This window comes from Diadema setosum, chromosome 14, assembly GCF_964275005.1.
Source record: "Diadema setosum chromosome 14, eeDiaSeto1, whole genome shotgun sequence".
NCBI lineage: Eukaryota > Metazoa > Echinodermata > Echinoidea > Diadematoida > Diadematidae > Diadema > Diadema setosum.
Window position 1 is genome coordinate 34,364,743 of NC_092698.1, and position 18,354 is coordinate 34,383,096.

The window sequence follows — 18,354 nt, forward strand, 5'->3', positions numbered from 1 at the left end:
AGATATCATTTTAGGTAAATTGTTTTATCTGTGACCGATTTCCCATGATGTCCAGATGTCATGAGATAAATGAATACACACATGTATGTACGCACTGTAGTGCGGTGAGTCACAGGAAATATTTCAGTCATGTCAGCGCTGGAAACTTTAATCGACAGATCGGTGGCAATGTATAGGCGTGATATTGTTATGGATGGTACATGTCGTTATGTCGCAATTTGTATATCGCGTGTTGTATGTCATCTGATAAATTCTGGGGTCATGATATCTGGAAGTAGCCAACTTGGCTTCGTGACTTTGGAATCATTTCAGCAGAAAGTGCAACGTGCATGAACTGTGCCTGTAAACTTTCATTTCAGAGATACTTTTTTAATGACTCTGCATATTGATATTTTGCACATTTTGACTACAACAGTGGGGGAAGGGGAGGTACCTTCGTGTAAAATTCTTTTTACCCGTTGAGGACGGACTGATTTTGCTACAACACGCATTTCCTATAGACAACTGCCCAAGTATACTCGGGAATCGGGGAAAGGTGTACATTATTGTGTAAATGAATACTTCTGTGCATTTGTATGTATAAGCAGAGTTGGAAAACAAACTGTTAGACGTAAGCATCTATACGTTACAAGGAAATTTACTTTCTACTTTCTACTTTGTGTCGGGCCTGTGCAATGAGCGATTATGCCACTTCGCAGCATTTTCTTTCATTATCATTGTTTTTTTGTGTGTTTTTTTTTTGTTTTTTTGCGGTTGAACAAGAATCGAACTTTTGATATTTGATATCAACAATGCAATCAATTCATCAAATTGTAAACATTCTTATCATGGCAGGAATGTAGTTTAGTGCATATCAACACTCATTTTTTAGGTAAACTGAAATTATCAAACGATCCGATCGTTGAATTTCAATTTCTGTCTATCTCCTGAGATAATTATTTTAGGAGTGCATCATTCAATTACATGTTTGTATAGTACCAGTCTGAGTCATTCTCAATAATGTAGTAATACTTCGATATCTCCTTTCACCGGGGCAGTATAAAATATTTTCCTGTACCTTGATGGATTAACACCACGACCCCACCCCACCCTGCCCCACCCCTTCAGGCCCTCCCTTTCTTCCTATTTTTTCCACACGCTTGACCCTTTTATCCCTCTTCCAACCTTGGTGCACGGTCACCCCTCCCCCCATCTTTCCCCTGCTTTCTTTCCCCTCCTTTGGGCATATTCTATCCTTTCAATGTACTCCAGCTCCCTTCCCCTTTGTGAACGCTTAGCCCTTCCGACTGCCCCACCCTTGATACACGGTTAACCTCTTCGATCTTCCCCTTTCTTATTGCCTCTCGCATTTTCCACGCTCGATTGCTTCGACCACATCCCACCCCCGTTCCCTGACCTTATGTGAACCATCAGCACTTTACGATCTATCCACAGCTTCCTACCCTACCCTTGGTACACGACCCCCCCCCCCCACCCTTCCGATTTCTCTCCTCCCCTGGCTCACCATTTTGTGCTGAGCATTATGTTCAATATGCGGTTTTGTCATTAAAGTTCATATGTCAACGCCATCACTGCAATGAAATCAATTCATACTGATGATGTAAGTTATGAACAAATATGACGTGTCTGTCATTTATATCTCATCACTGTTCCATTATATGAAAGTGTCAGAGATACAAAATGTAAATATTATAGAGAGAGAAAAAATATAATGACAAAGGGAGATTATGACATTAGTTGTATACAAAAGATTCGTAAATTATCGATAGATCAACAATAAATAAGGACACTGTGATCTAACCCCGTTTGCTTCAGTTTGCGTCCATGATGAAATCCATTTTCAATACAATCTTTACGCTGAAAATTGGGAGCAATTCGATGTAATGATGAACATTGTCAAAACGGAGTACATTGTATTCGACTCATAAAACACCCCTTCTCTGCATACACACACACACGCACGCACACACACACACACACACTTTTTTTTAATAATATTCTTTTATTTGAGTTTCATTCAATGTGAAATCCATATTAACAATAAAATTAATACATCCACCAACAAAAGAAGAAAGCAGCTGTATTCTTCTTTCTTGTGCTGCTAAATCATTTTTCAAACATACAGTACAATATATTTGATTCTTTTTACCAAATCATACCCTGTTTTTATAAGGGAAATGACATAAAAATCTACATAATTCTCAGAAAAAGCTATTTTGATCAGCCTAATCAAGCCAATCCGAATGTGCCTTATCACTCACACACCGACTAAGAAATGTGTGCTACTCAATCACTTTTTCACTTAACTTCCTTTTTTTTTTCTTTTTTTTTTTTGGCAGAGCACGCACTATATACATAAATATATCAGATAAAGTATAACTCTTAAAGGGAAAAAAAATCTTGATCAACTTGATCAGATTGCTCAATATCCACTTCATTATATAAATTCTCTTACACTCTTTTGAGAATACAGCAGTTCCTAAAACATATAAAAAAGCATTCTTTACTTAACCGAACAAAACTCATCATTTTTTTTCCATCTAACCTATCAACCACCCTCCCCCCCCCCCGTACAAGCACAAAATAACCATATGTGTATATCATCAAAACAAACCATATTCCTGCCTGACCCCTTAACCATTATTCTACCATTGCCTAACTACATCTACCTAACCCTAACCATCCCCACCTATTTCCCCGCTAACCATTACTCTACTCTAACCTAACTACATCTACCTATAACCCTAACCATCCCCACCTATTTCCCCACACACACACACACACACACACACACACACACACACACACACTGCACATACTCCTACTGATAAATAATTAGTCCCAGGTATCTAACCTCTCTTCCACTCCACCCCACCGCATCCCTGCTCCATTGAAGAAAAAAAAACCCACACCGAATAATATTATGTCTTGTAAAATTAGCGCTGATACAACTAATGCGATCATTGACTATCTATTACCCTCTGTCAACATGCACAAACAGCCGATTCCGCTATCATTATGTAGTTTTAGATTAACTTTACGACCAAATAGAAAGCATTAGGTTGAACCTCGCCATAGGGCAACTGGCCTGCCTGCAATTAACAAGTTTGATTGATCATCAACTGGACAAAATAAAAGTTTTAACATGAGGGAGCAATTTGTTCACACTCATATCGAACACGTGTTACGGAGAGTCATACCGGTCATACATTCTCGAGGAGTGAGCTAATACTCATCCAATAGCCGCACTTGAACATTCTTTCAGATCGACCTTTGCCCCCAAAGCGTGCGACGAGCTCCCGCTATTTATCCCTATTCCCATCTGAAAAGAAGTTGAAAAAAAAATACGCACACACACACACAACACACACTCACACATGTACACAACGATCGACTCCCGAGGTAGCGGAGGCGTCATTCTATCACAGATTTCAGCACGGCTTTTCATGTCCCTCCGAGCATACCATTGTGTTATTGAAATGCCTCAGTTCGCTTCATGACGGTAAACATCGGTGGAAAGCGACATTTTCGTCTGCATTCCAGCTATTCACCCACTGCTGCTGCACACCTTGGAAAAGGTAGTGCTGTCGAGACTGCGGATTTGATAATCTTCAACATCATCGGGAGTTACGCGAACTTGTTGACGTTTTGACACGATACCAGGGTTCGCAAACAACCCCTGATGAAGAAGTAAACGGAGAATTCGCTTGCGACTGGTCGCTTTGTTCTATACGCAAAACAGGTGAGTGATCTTCCTTACCTACCTACCCCTGCATTAAATCGATTACAGTTCTCATACATGTTTATGACATTCCGACCTATTGTGTGGCGCGTGCTGCACGAACTAAATTCCTCAGCGAACGAGGACACACATGATTATAGCAGCGTTGTGTGCTTTTTGCATCGCGAGAAGCGAACTGGTAGTGGTATACAGGTGGGTGTGGTGTATAAGGATATACGATGATACTGCTGGATACCACTTAGGAAGTTGAGAAACCTGGGAGTGAGAGTGATTTTTCTACACACAGATCGAGTGGTCCACCTCCCTGCTTGCAGCGTGGCCACGGTGTTGTTTATATCAGGCTAAATGATGGTGAAATTTTAGTGCAGTGATTTCAGAATGTGCACCTTCGGTACAGCCACACAAAAAGGTTTACCGTTATTTTCGTGGTCACAGCATGCCACCACCTCTTGTCGATGCGGTTCTCACTCCACGGCGGATTGAGTATTATCGTTAGGTAAACAAGGTTCTTTGAGCGATTATCAGAGACTCGTGTACGTGTTGTCTATCTCACCTTTGCGAGACATGCTTTCTCGTGTGGAACGAGAGCATAAAACCCATCATCTCACAACAAGTCGTTCCATTTAAAAATTTTCCATTAAAAAGAAAATCATGAGTCATTTCCTATACCAGGAAGACAAATCTCTAATCATTGAAGTTACAGGTGTCTTGTAGAAAACAAAATGGAGCGTGGGGTCAAGTATGAAGGCAAATATACCACTTAAAAGCCATTGCATTTCAAAATGATATTAAAATGTTCAAATCTTAATGGAAAGGGTCATTTCTTGCCATACAGAAGATGAGATGTCACCCTTTTTATGACGCACAAGATGCATTCTACAGCAAATGGTAAAGCTTAAACTATAGGAGAAAGGGGAAATCTAAACCTATACATCAATCATCTTGTACCACCTTGACTGCATGGCCCAAAGAGCTCTGCATGTTTATTAAACACAATGCAAGTGATGGCCATTGCACATCCATCACGTTCGCAAGGATAGGCCTACCATTGAAAGCAAAAACACATATAACAGACAAGAAGGTATCTCGGTTTTAGCCAATTTGCGAGGTTCACAAATCATAAGCTTTAAATGGTCGTCGTCACTGGAGCTAACATCAAACTAGAAAAACATTCGGAGAACATAGACCCCAAGCAGCTCATTTCCACCCATAGCATATCGTAATTTCCACCATTTATTATCTAGTCCTTTGAACATACTACAATACTCCACTTCGTCATAAGAATTCATTAACGGTCATAGTATAGTGTACAAAAGAGTGGTGGCGATGATAACTATAAATCTGGCTATATATTGTGGAGTTATATACAATAAAGAATACGCTGAAAATGACCCTATTTTCCAATGACAATAAATCTTTAAAAAAAAAATAAGAGATAAAAAACCTGGATCAAGATAGTGATCAGAATCACGGATCACTACTTAATCATAGAATTAACAAAATTGCTCTTCCTGAAAAAATTCATAGTTATTATGCAAACAGACAGACAGACAAACAAACAAAAAGACCAACGAACCAACACCGGCAAAGGATAACCTCCTTGGCGAAGGTGATTAAGAAGTAACTCATTATAACATTATATACGAACAGTAAAACATGACACGTCACCTTCAGGATGGACTATTTAGACACATTTAAAAATGACATAGCATGTTGGGCTTTTTCCCCTCTTTCATTATGCCTGACTTTTATCGCCTGATTTTTATTGCGTATGTTTTGAAGGAAATGTTGACAGCTATCGGGACAGCGCATACAGGATGTGCTTATGCGAATACACTTAAAAACAACCGCAACCAAGAGCCATTATTACAAGACCTCGAATAGTTTCTGATTTTTTTTTTTTCAGATAACATGGCTATTGTGTAGTCTTTATTGATTCTGTGCAAACCCTCCTCTTGTCAGTAATGTCATGTTTTATAGTATTATACTGCGCATTGCGGGGTTTGTCATAATTATTATTCTCTATATTCCAGTTGCTCTGTGAACAGGACAGTTTAATGATGTCTCCAAGTTGAAGTTGCTTTTCACTTTTTTTTTCCAGCAAGGACCTAGTGAACGCCAGTTTACATGCCGTTGTTGTCGTTGATTTGGTTTTTAATGAGGCGCCAGTCACTCTATGGTGAATACTGAGTAATATGTATGGCAGTGTTACTGTCATGTTGCTATCATGGCTGGTAGCCTTGGATGAAGCTTTCTTATTTTTTATCCTCTACATGAAAATTTGATGTCGTAAACAGGCATCTTATTGGTGGAACAAGAACAAGATGTTTTCAGTGAATTTATTGAAATGCAATCGTACATACCGGAGGATTTTACGGCGACAGACAAACACTTTGGGATTTTACCACATCTAAATTATTTTCATAAGCGATGTGTTACCAATGATTCTCATGATGACACAGATAGTAAATGTGAAGTGTCAGGTTAATAACGTGTCAAGCTCATGTGAATTCAGACTCATGAAAATGCGTACGCTGCAATAACTTTCCATTCGTGCCTTTCTTGTGTTTCATCATACTGGAGTTACCGACCTCCATGGTTTGATTATGAAGCTACATGGTTGTAGCTCCATGGTTTGATGAAGCCATTTTATTCCTCATACGAGAAAACGAAATCAAAACGCATTCACCCAAAGAAAGAAGAAAGGCGACCCTACTGTTCCTTTCCAATAAAGAAAATCCGGCAGCAGCGATTGTTGCTTGTCTGAGGCGTTATTGCATAGATAAAATATTGCAAACTTTGAGCTGGATTTCGCTTGTGTAAATATGATCACAAAGATGCAATGTTGACAAAGGGACATGTCTACGTGCGGACAGGGGAAGCTACAGTGAGAGAGACGGCACGTGATTCACCCGTATAGTATCACATATCACATATCTCCCACATCATTCTCTTGTTGTTTGTTTTGAATAACTTTTAGTTGTTGTTGTTGTTGTTGTCGTAGACGTTGTGGTATATTCATAATTATCTGGACTTCCGGTTGTTTGTTTTCTGTTTATTCAATTTCTTTATTTCCATCGAACAAAAGGCTACACGTAATACAAAGTATACAAGCAAACAAAAATACCCACTATTGTGACTATAAAGAATAGTATACTGAAACGTATTTGCGAATGAATGTGTAGTATAATTTGTCCATTACAAAATTAAACAAATAACATGCGTTCGCCAAAGAGAGAGAGAAAAAAAAAAATGGTAGATCCGTAAATGTGTCGTTTGCACATGCATTTGCTCTTTATACAGTAAATACATATATACATAATAAAGTAAATATGTATTTTCTTCGAAGGATTTAGACTGTAAATGCTAAGATTGGAGATACCCTGGAACCTATGGTGCATTTGCTACTTTTAGTGTTCTTGTCAATATAGGTAAAGTAAAATCCAGCGATAACTCCGAGTGTAAATACAACTGTAGACACTCTAGCTCTTTCCCGTGAAATACAACTGAAGTAGTTCGTAAGCAAACATCGAGTTGTAAACTACAGCTGAAGTCAGTTTATTCTTCGCGTCACGAGTCTGTATGCTCCAATGCCCGTGGCTTGTCGCGTGGTTGTAAAAAGGCGTGCAGCAGAACTAACCAAAATCGCAATTACCATTCCAACAACGATTAGCTTTCAGAAAAGCCATTTGTTGCCATTGCATTTACATTACAAGTCTTTTTTTTTTTTTTTTTTTTTTAGGGGGGATGGCTTTTAGAATGCTGGAGCTGGGGTCTCTTCTATTTGTGTGAGTCTCTCATCAAGTATTCGTATAGGAATTTAGAACAAGTAGGAAACTGACAGGTCAAATGAATTTTCTTTTTAAAGTCAATTCATTTCAATTCAAATTGAATTGAATCATTATCATTGACATTATAAACCACTTTATTTCGCGCAACAAAAGTGCGCGCTATTTGACGTGAATTTCCATATCATTATAATGCTTCCAGTTGATGCATCTATCCAGTAAAAAAGGGGGAAAGCCTTTGACTCACATACATTCCTATCTTTGAATTCAACTTAGCATGCATGGTTCTTTAGCAGCAAACTCGCATTTTTACGATCACAAATTCATGCCAGGGATCTTCAGACGACGAGCCATTCTGCGCAGCACCTGATTACCCGGAAGACGCCAAATAATGATCACACTTAAAAAGTAGACCTAAACTTAACTCATCGCTGAAGGGATCGCGTGTTGGTAGATCAACGCATCTTATAGAGGAAACGCTTTAATCGTCTACTGCTCTGAAATTTTACAGAATGGGTCCAACGCATTCAGTTTGCTACCACTCTGGAGATATTGAGATCTACTTCTCTCCTCTCCGCTCGGTGAGCATGTAATCTAATGAATCTAGGTGAATGATAATGTGATTAGAGTGAAAAATATGTGATAAGTCAAAAGGAAGGATGTCGTACAGGCTTCAGAGAAATGGGGGATTAACTTCTAGCTTGTCAGACAAAAACTATTATCTGATGATGGTATGCGTTCAGTTGTCATAAAGGGGTATAGCCAAACCAGGATTTAATGTCTAATCTGTGCAAGAGACTTCAGGGTCTTCCTTGTGTTGGAAAAAGGAATAGTTTCGCGCATGAAGCGTCGTATACGGAGTCTCTGCATGAGTGTAATACAACGAACGACCTTTTGAGCAACTGGATCTGAACATACGAATCTCAGATTTTAGAAGTGTGGAGTCAGCATTATGACGAGATAGTGTAATGTAAAAATGGGCATGCAGAAAATGGGGAGAGGTACATGTAAAGCAAGCGACACTGGAATGTTTTTCCTCAGACAGAAAAATGATAAAAGTTTCAAGAGCTTCATACGTGTTATCCCAGGAGCATACAAGTTACATGAAGCAATGAAATTGTCGCCCTTTTTATACAGCTCAATGTCTAACTAAAATGAAAACGCGTGAATGTTAACTAATAGCGGGTTACATGGATTGTGTTTGGTTGCTACTGATAACCGTAATGTCATATGCGTTATTTACACAATCGAAATGGATTCTGTAACGTGTCTAGCGGAAATCCGCCTTAATGAGTTTGGCTTATTTTGATTGCTGTTAAGTGAGCTATATAGGCCTTGCAATCACGAGCAGCGTGCATTCTTTCATAAACACACACATATATATAACCAGTGGGTTTTTTTTTGGGGGGGGGGGGAGGGGGAAGGACTCTGTTCAGGCACTCCGTTAAATAACAACAGACGTTGATTCTGCTACCAACTTCAACCATGTTTATACACAATTCAGTGTATGCACAAGCAAGACTTTGCTTTGATGTTGACCCTGGACCCTGAATTGGACGCAATGATTGACAAAGAATATTTGCCCTTTTTCGTGGTTTGGTGACAAGCGCCCTCCACCCAACCCACCCCCCCCCCCCCCTCTCCATCTTTCTCTTATCGGGGATCCCAGAGACAGTGCTTTATTCGTCGTGATGCTTACGGTAGTTCCACTTCATGTGGGCCTTCTGACTCTTCAGTTCTTCATATTAGAAACAAGCAGACAGTAATGATCGAATCAGTCTGAAATGTAATCTTACAATAATGATGTACCTTGCTGTTCTACTGAATCCATGGTCACAAATCAATGAGGATTAAAGTTTACTGATTGCTTCTCTCTCAATGGACATGTCAACAGATGGATATATTAAAACAAGAAGGCAGATTTAGCATATAGCTGCTAATTTTCAAACGGAATCCGTTTATCTCAGTTTGCGTTCAGTTTATTTTATTTAATCACGGCAATTTGCTTCAGCAAAGCTGTTCTTCTGCAACAAAGGATAGATCGAAGGATAGCTCGAAAACTTCTAAGGTGTTTTATGTTTTGTTTCCATATGAACATCTTCTTTCACCTTAATCAGATTATACTGCAATATACTCTTATTTTAACTCCGGTAATAGGTCCCTTAAGTTACACTGTGTTATTATAAACTACATGCACGCATGAAATTAATTAATCCAGCAACAATAACAATGATAACGAAAAGTCCTTTAGATTTTCAGGGACAGTATAATTATCCAGCCCCTAGACTGGATGGCTTTTCTATAGAGTCATTCACCCTCACTATAACATATCACTAATTTTCATCTTCGTCATTATCCTTGGTTGTTTTGATAACATCAAATTGGAACAGCAAATGTACAAAAAGCCTGGAAATATCCACTTTTCTTCCGCAGGTGCATGCAGACCAGTAAGTGTCGGCCATTTGTTCATGGCCCATGCGACACAGACAACCATGTAAGGCCTATCAAGGAGTGTGTGCTAGTCCCCTGGGCCTGGTGACTTGCTTGACAAATAGTGTGAACCTAGGATCTCAAGCGTTAGGTGGCATTCGCCATATTTAAGGGTGGGCATTGTGTCCCACTGAATGTCCTCCGACCTTTTGTTGTAAAGAGGTGACTAATCGTGTCACATCCCCAAAAGAAGCCGGGCTAGGACATCTACTTTATGCGGAGCAAGAGGCTGTCCTTCGAACTCTTTACTTGTATTCGGAGAAGATTTTGAATCAGTGACCGAGGCCAAGCGAACACACACGGACCGTGAATCAATGTGCAAGAAATTCACAAATGATTTTTTTTTTTTTTGGTAAATACGCACCTTGGTACATGTATTACCATGATGCAAGAAGTAAGTGCTTGAGGATTAGGACCATGTATCGAAACGCTGCCTTGAACACGCCAATATAATGGACACATAAGCTCCTGGCCGATTACTGTTGAGACTAATACAAAACAGGAATGAACCAATCCAAATGCGTGGATGAAAAAGTGATAGAAATGTGTCTGATTAACAAGTTCACTTGGCAAATGACGGTACGGGTGCTTAAATTCATCTTTGTTTTCAAACCACAATTTGGTATGTACATGGTCGCGTAGTATTTTGAATGTTGACTTTGTGACAGGCCTAACATTCAGCTAATACCCAAACATTCATTCTTATGCCATTAATATTTCTTCAAACCCCAGGGACGACCAAAGAAAAGAATGATGTCATCTCTATAAATTCACACTAACAAAAGATGGCGCGTAACAGCTCAGTATTGGGTCCTCAACACTTTGGCGGGAAATCAAGCAGGAAAGATTATCACACAATGGCGCCACTCTTGCAGATCCCTGCTTGCGTCGACACCAGTTGCCAATGGCAACGCCCGTAACACTTTCATCATCACCACACTTGCCTCGTACCCTACATGAGCCACTGAGAGATTCCGCCATTCACCTGGCACGAAGGAAAATCAACAGCAATACTGTAATATAAACGGGCGTGTGCGAGGTGCGTGGTTACACTTATGAAATGAGGCACACCGTGTGTTTCTACAGTATTGGAACCTATATTGATATCTAAATGTGTTATGAACGTATGACAATTGAATTGGTTTCGACGTTTTGGTGAGGACTCGGAGTGCCCGGAGCTCGGATAATAATTTTCTACATTGCAACCTGCAAGACGGGAGAGAACGACCGTTTGCTAATCCCAGGGGTGTTTTGGGTGTGGCTCACCGTTCATGTAGTGTTCTTCACTTCGGTTGGAGCACGAGGCACAAAACAAACACATAGTACGCATGCAATATTGCAGGTCAGCTGTAGGGCTGCTGGTATGAAAAAGAAAGCGTTGTTTGAATGAGTCATCGGCTGACTGCGACTTTCTCCCCTCTCCCCTTCTCTCCTCTCTCTATACGTCTGCTCGTGCCATTGTTTGTATTGTTTTCAGTGATGTCAGAAAAGCAAATGTGGGCGTTAACCGCTGACCGCATTCATTAGGAATTCAGACGCATTAATCTTGTCAGGGTTCGCAAGCTAGATGATACGTCCAATTAAAAAATAAACACAAAAGAATGAGGCAAGGGACCAGCACTGAAAGCTGTGCTTGATTTCATTTTTGCTAAATGCAGTTCAAACAGCTGCAGCAGTTACGAGGTGTCGAACTGAAGGTCATGATTTTGTTGTATTTTACTGTGCACACAATGATTATGATACCCGTAGTATCTCTTTTTGCTTTTCTCATACATCTTTGCAATGTATCTTGCTCACACACACACACACACACATACATGCTGACACCTTCTGTAGTTTTGATGAAGCACTTTGATACCAGTTTGCCAGTTTACAGTATATGATTACTTGAAACATCGCTGGACATCCTATAATACACACAGCGATAACGACACTAACACTAAGGCCCATATTTGATGTGAGCAAAATCATGAAAACATCAATGGAATATTCAGAGCAATCCTTTCTGCTCACCTTTTTTGGTAAGTTTATATTTTCCAGGGGGTCGTGGTTTCTAGGATTATAGGAAGCCCCGCCCCAACAAGCATATCAACAAACACGATCAGTATGCACACACTTTACGTTCGCGCCATATTTTTATAGCTCATTGTTCTTCCATTATATCTAATATTTCTTTGAATGATTATATCATTTCCAATTATGATACACGACCTTTGCACCTGTGACAAATGCTCCGGTCGTATTTTCTCCGAGGACTTATAGTTAGGGTGAGGGTTGTGATACAGTTTTAGGTTGGGTTTGATGTGAGGATGAGGATTAAGGTCAGGGTTATGTTTATGGGTAGAATTTATGTTTGGCTTAGCGTGCAGATATTTCATGGGAGTAGTTGTCGCAGGAGCAAATGTCATGGAACCTTCCAATTGCCTGTAATTTGAAGCTTGTCTGAATATTTATTAAGAATTTAAACTTCCAGAGGGGGAAATGTCCTAGTTGTTGACTGATGGTGATGATATCACCCCTCCTTTTTGTTGTGTTGTATATGACATTCTTTGTCATGTGTCCGGAAGTCCTTTCTATATAACGCGCCTCCTACTGCTGAGATGGGGAAACAGTAAATAGAGAGAGGTTTCTTCCAGACAATATGTCGTGACGTCATGGCTGTAGTTCTCGCCCATTATAGGTATCCACAGACAGAGTTTGACTTTCCGAACAATAGGCGTCACATGTAATTGTTGCCGGTCACCATGCCAATTCTTACTCTATTAACAGCATTCGTCGACTGACGAATAATGAAAGCTTCATATTAGGAGGGGAGGGTTGATGGAGTCTCAGCTATTTTGTCTCTACATGCGGGATGAATTAAAGAGTTATTTCGTCTCACAAGATGCATATTCGTCTCCAATACCAGTTCCATGTGTTAGTCTACTTTATGGAATTGGTTCTGGTATAGCAAATCGGAAGCGCTGAAATGAATCGAGTGTGTTTTTTTTTTCGCTATTGCACGGTTGTAAAAAAACAACATAACTTCTGTGACATAATTATTACCAATTGCTCTCTGCTAATATGTACAGGCGAGCGCGTGGCGTTATTGGAGACGCAGCACACACTCGGGTATTGACAATGCCATGAGACATCCCATGCATCACTGTAAATACCGCATCTCCACTAAGGCACTTCTACTGAGCATTATTCGTATAAAATTCTTGCCTTTCTGAAAACAGGTGGAACGCAATCCAGGTTGTATACCCGTTGCTCCAAGCGAGTTCTAGATATGTTTCACGTAACGCAGAGAACCCCTAATAGGGCAGTCTGGTATAATTGGCATATAAGCACACATGCGTCACCCACAACGGGCATCCTTTGTATATATATATATATATATATATATATATATATATATATATATATATAAAGAAAAAAAAAGACAATACTCCCGAGTTCTCTGCGAGATGCATCATGGCAATTTTACGTGAGATGCCATCCTTTCCAGTCGATATGTTTAGCCGTTTTAGATATCTTATCTCTGTCCCTCATGACGGTAGCACGAAATTTGAGATACAATAGCTGAAGCTGTTACTCTTACAGCAAAGATTACAATCAATTATTCTTCTTTATGAATTGTTTGTGATTATATTTGGGGTCAGTTATTGAAATACTAGCGTAATTGTTTATTGATGAATGCAAGACACAATGAGATCTTCCTAGTAAACATGAACAAGGACTTTCATACTTCCTCATGTCGTACGTTTTTTCTCTATGAAATGAACTTTGTTAATTTATTGACACTTCATAAAAGTACTGTCACAGTGCATCACTCGCCCAAAAGAAATTAATTTCTATAATGCTGGGTTGGTTGACAAAATTGTCGTCAATTTCCCATCTGTTGCACAGGTTAGTAACGAGAAATGTTATGATGCAACAAGCCATTTTCTCGGACACATTTTACCTCCACTACGTGCTAGAAACAAAGCAACTTAAGAGATATTAATGTATTATCTGAAGGAGGGATCATTGCTATCACATCTCGATATTAAAGCGTTTCATTAAATTAATCGTTTTTCTGTACATCATTGCTCATTTTCACCAGAAGTGTCTTTTTTCTCTATTTTTTTTTTTTTTGTTGTTGCAGGCAACAAATCAGAGATTGGCCATCATGGATAACGGGTTAAACAGCACCATATCATGTCCAGTCTGCTTTGAAGACTACGACACCCCCAAAGCGCTCCCGTGTCTTCACACGTTCTGCCTGAAGTGTCTCCAGCGCTGGTCGACAGGGGGCAGCATCACGTGTCCCTTCTGCAACCTGGTCCATGACTTACCTCCGGACGGCGTGGCGGGTTTCCCGACCAACTACGCCCTCAGTAAGGTAGTCACCGACCTCAAGTCACCCAAGTTCCATGAAGTGATGAGCCAGAAGTTTAAATTCGAGGAGGTGGAGGACATCGTCAGGCGAGAGGTCAATAATCTGAAACACCTTGTTGACGTTGTGCACGTTCCTCTTCTGCAGAGCATTGCCAGGTTGAAGAAGGGCGCTAGCGTTCAAGAAAAAGACAAGGTACTGCTCGTGGAGGATCTCTACAACAGCGTCATCGCCCATGCAGAAAAGGAGAAGGAGAAGCATATCAAACGTATTCAGATGAATACGGCAGATTCAGTGAGATACTTCGATGATGCACAGACTAGTATCCTCAAGGAGAAAGGTAGAATTGAATCTTTCTGTCGCAAAGCTGAGCGCAGGACGTACGAAGAACGCGACAAGATGGACCTGAACAGTTTCCTTACTGATTCTGCAGAGTACAACCGATCAGGGCGTAGAATGGCCACCGATCATTCACTCCTCATGTGGAGTCACGTAGATGTCGTCGAGGGAAAGGAACAGGTGCGCCTCATTCATTCGAGTCTCGGAGGTGTCGTCCGTGCCCAGACTACGAAGCGATCGCACCGTCCTCGCATTGGCACCATGGAGGTTGGTAAGGGGCGCAGAGAGGCAGCCAATAAGAGGGAGAGGAGTAAGAGTGAACCCAACCCCGATGCCATCAACACTGCTTGCCTACCCAGGGTCGATAGGGGGAAATTAAGTGATCCGGTCAGAAATGTGGTGGATATAGTTCTCCAAAGGTTCCGCAACAATAAGTCGCAAGCTGAACGATTACATGATACGAGCCCTCCTCAACAGTCCACCAAGAGACGGCCTCAATTCAGTCCTACGACATCTGTGAAAAGGAACACAGTCAACGGACCACCTCCTTATCGTAGCCAGCCAGACATGAGGCGGTACACGTCTGACGAAGAAACGCTGGTCATACGCACAGCTCAAAGTAATCACTCACCGCCTCATAGATCAGAGAGCAGCAAATCAAACATATCAGGTAACAGCAACAGCTCAGGCACATCGTCCATCCCTGGTCCACCCAAACCTCCACGGAGTCCTTCTACGCCGGCTTTCCGATCACCGTGTGGTATCGCGATTTCCAATGACGGTCAATTGTTGATAGCAGAGCGCAGCCCTGGTTTGATTCGCCTGACATATCCTAGAAGTCTACGAATGAAGAGGCAGATCAACCCATTTATGGGCCACGCGGACGAGGCAAAGGCACATGCCCTCTTCGATCTTACAATACTGCCTACTGGTGATATCGCTGTTACCGATTCAAATGTCAAAAAAGTAATCTTTTTGCAGAAAGCCAACAACTACGCTGCTCCCCAGCAAATATGGATGCCGCACGATATGGTGCCCAGGGGAATAACCAGTGACAGCTCGTGCATCTACGTCGGCGATGCGGGAAATGGGTGCATCCAGGTCTACACACACACGGGCAAGCATTGCAGTAGCATTGAACTGGACAATCTCACCCAGGGCGTATCCACCGCGGTATCGAAAGTGTGTCCGCAGTCTGTTGCCATTAGCCCGGGAGGACATATCCTGGTGAGTGACATCATCAACCGTTGTCTTTATCTCGTCCTACGCACAGGCGAGATCAGTGCATACCCGATGAGGTTTAGACAACTCAATGGCATTCGCTGTTCCTCCTCGCCAGTTCAGGCGGTCCCTCGCGGAGTCTGCTGGTTGGATGACAGATGCGCATTCATCGTAGAGGAGATCAGCCAAGAGATCCTTCTCGTCAATGTCGGGTCAATGGAACTCATCCGGGTCATCAGGAGACGCGAGTTTTCCTCCATACAGGGTTTGGTCGTCGACAAGGTGGGTGACGTGATCGTTACCGACATCGGAAATAACAGAGTACACGTGGTGTCTAGGTCAGAGTACATCTCGAACGGTAGAGGGATGGGCTTGATGAAGCGCTCAAAGAGCCTCAGCGGAGAAGAAAGATTGAGCACACTGGTCTAACGGGCTCGTTTCTTGTATTCACATTACTCTGTGGATTCCCTTGTTTGCATATCATGGAGCAAAAACATACCCACTGTGTTAGCCATGGAGGCATATACTGGAACATTCGCCAAGAGCTATTGTATCCATTGGGAATTTTGGAATGTGTTAAACGAATACACGTCAGTCTTCCTTAACCTCTATCAGATGACAACAAATCATTTATTATCATATCGTTGAATTAATTAGATTTACTCTTGGACGTGCACACTAAATGTCACAAACGTTTCTTACCCTTTTTCCTGATCTCTGGCAGACGACTTACCTTAAGCATTTCTGATCATGTGACTGACTTTGTAAGCACTCTTGGTAATTATGTTTATGTTTTCAAGATGGATGAGTTCTTTGTATCATACACTGCAGTACTTTGATTTGTGTTGCAGAGGTTCAGTTTCCAGCCTTATGACTGTTCCGAGATGATTCGATGAAACATTTTTGCTGATGTTGATATGATGACTGATGGCTGATGACGGTTATGTATTCGAATGATTGAACATGGTTGTAGTCCCTGTAATAGTCATATGATGCTAATGACGTGAGGAGCCAGGCTTTGATCTGCCGCCTTAATTTCTTCTTCTTTTTTTTTTTGGTTCTTTTTTTAAAAGAATTTGGCACATTTATCAGTCGTATTTTAATAATGTTTATCCGTATCCACGCACGCGTTTTTTTTTGTTTTTTTTTTAGAGCCATTTTAACCAAACGGTGATCGATTACAGTACGGAATACTTCGTCCTCCTTTTCATGTCATCAGCAAGCTTTACAGCTGTAGATCTGCGACACGAACCCTAAGACGACGTTAATTAGTCAAAAATGGTGTTCTGCACACGCGTGAGACAGCTGTTTCCATTTCACTCAGAAAGAAGCGTCGTCTTCTGCGTTCGCGTCGCAGACCTAAATCTCGCCATTGTATGTCTTGTAGATTATGCATTAGGATGAAGGGCATCTGATTTGCCAGCTGAGAATGCAAACAATGTTCCTGTGGAAAATGAGATTTTACGTTTCTCCATGCACTGCATAGCTAAACATGTCACATTGTAATGTGCTGTGGTTTGGTGAATGATCCGATCATTGTTAGAGATGCAGGATAAAACCTACATATCGTAAGTTTCATGCACTATGTATCTTTTACTCTAACAGCAATCTTCGTGTACATTCCACACTTGTGCATTATGAATTAGTGTTCTGCAGACTTATTTTATTCTTAATGTTATTGTATAAGAATTTTCTCCTCGATCAAAACGATTAACACCACTTTCGTAATACACGTACATTGCATGTACATGTCAATAAGATGAGCGAATCAATGTCTTGTAGCCTTCCCGTAAGTCAGGAGTCAACTCTGTTAAGATTTTTTTAACATTTTCGCTGGAGACTTGATGTAACCTTCAAGCACTTATGGTCGTCTGCCTGGTCGTGTCACATGTGTTTGTGTCATGCCGTAGATCGGGGCAGCGGGTAATGAGCTAGACTGGTTTTTGAAAGACTGGTATCGAATGTATTGTATTTCAACCAAAGATGGCGCTCTGCTAAAGGCGTACGAAGGGCTGTATTGACTGTCTATAAGTGATGCCATTTTCTACTTTCATTATGGACATTACGGGCTTTAGTCCACAGGCTTCACGGCTATGCAACAACCATTACCATCATTAACGAATCTTCCCCTCTCCTTGGATATTTGCAAGTGCATCATGAGTGACTCAATAATGTTCTGCTATGTATTAGCATCTGCGGACTTAAGCAACCTGGAAGTGAATTTTGAAGACTCTGTAAAGAGATAGTAGAATGTGCTGAAAGGGTCAGAACAATCATACAAAATGTAGATACAATTGTATTTTCATTGATTATCGTTACAGCACACTCATATCTTGCAACTTCAGAAGACTTGTAAGGTTAAAAACTGCTTAAAGCCGTGTCGGATTAGGGCTTATGAATTCGACATGTGTCGT

General features: G+C 41.0%; 1 protein-coding gene across 1 annotated transcript; it reads left to right on the forward strand.

Moving 5' to 3' along the window:
• Window positions 1-3,390: 3,390 nt before the first annotated feature.
• LOC140237748 (uncharacterized) lies at window positions 3,391-16,423 on the forward strand. The gene is made up of 2 exons (XM_072317678.1): window positions 3,391-3,742; window positions 14,150-16,423. The coding sequence occupies exon 2, from the start codon at window positions 14,174-14,176 to the stop codon at window positions 16,367-16,369; it is 2,196 nt and encodes a 731-aa protein (XP_072173779.1). The 5' UTR covers window positions 3,391-3,742; window positions 14,150-14,173; the 3' UTR covers window positions 16,370-16,423.
• The last annotated feature ends 1,931 nt before the right edge of the window (window positions 16,424-18,354 follow it).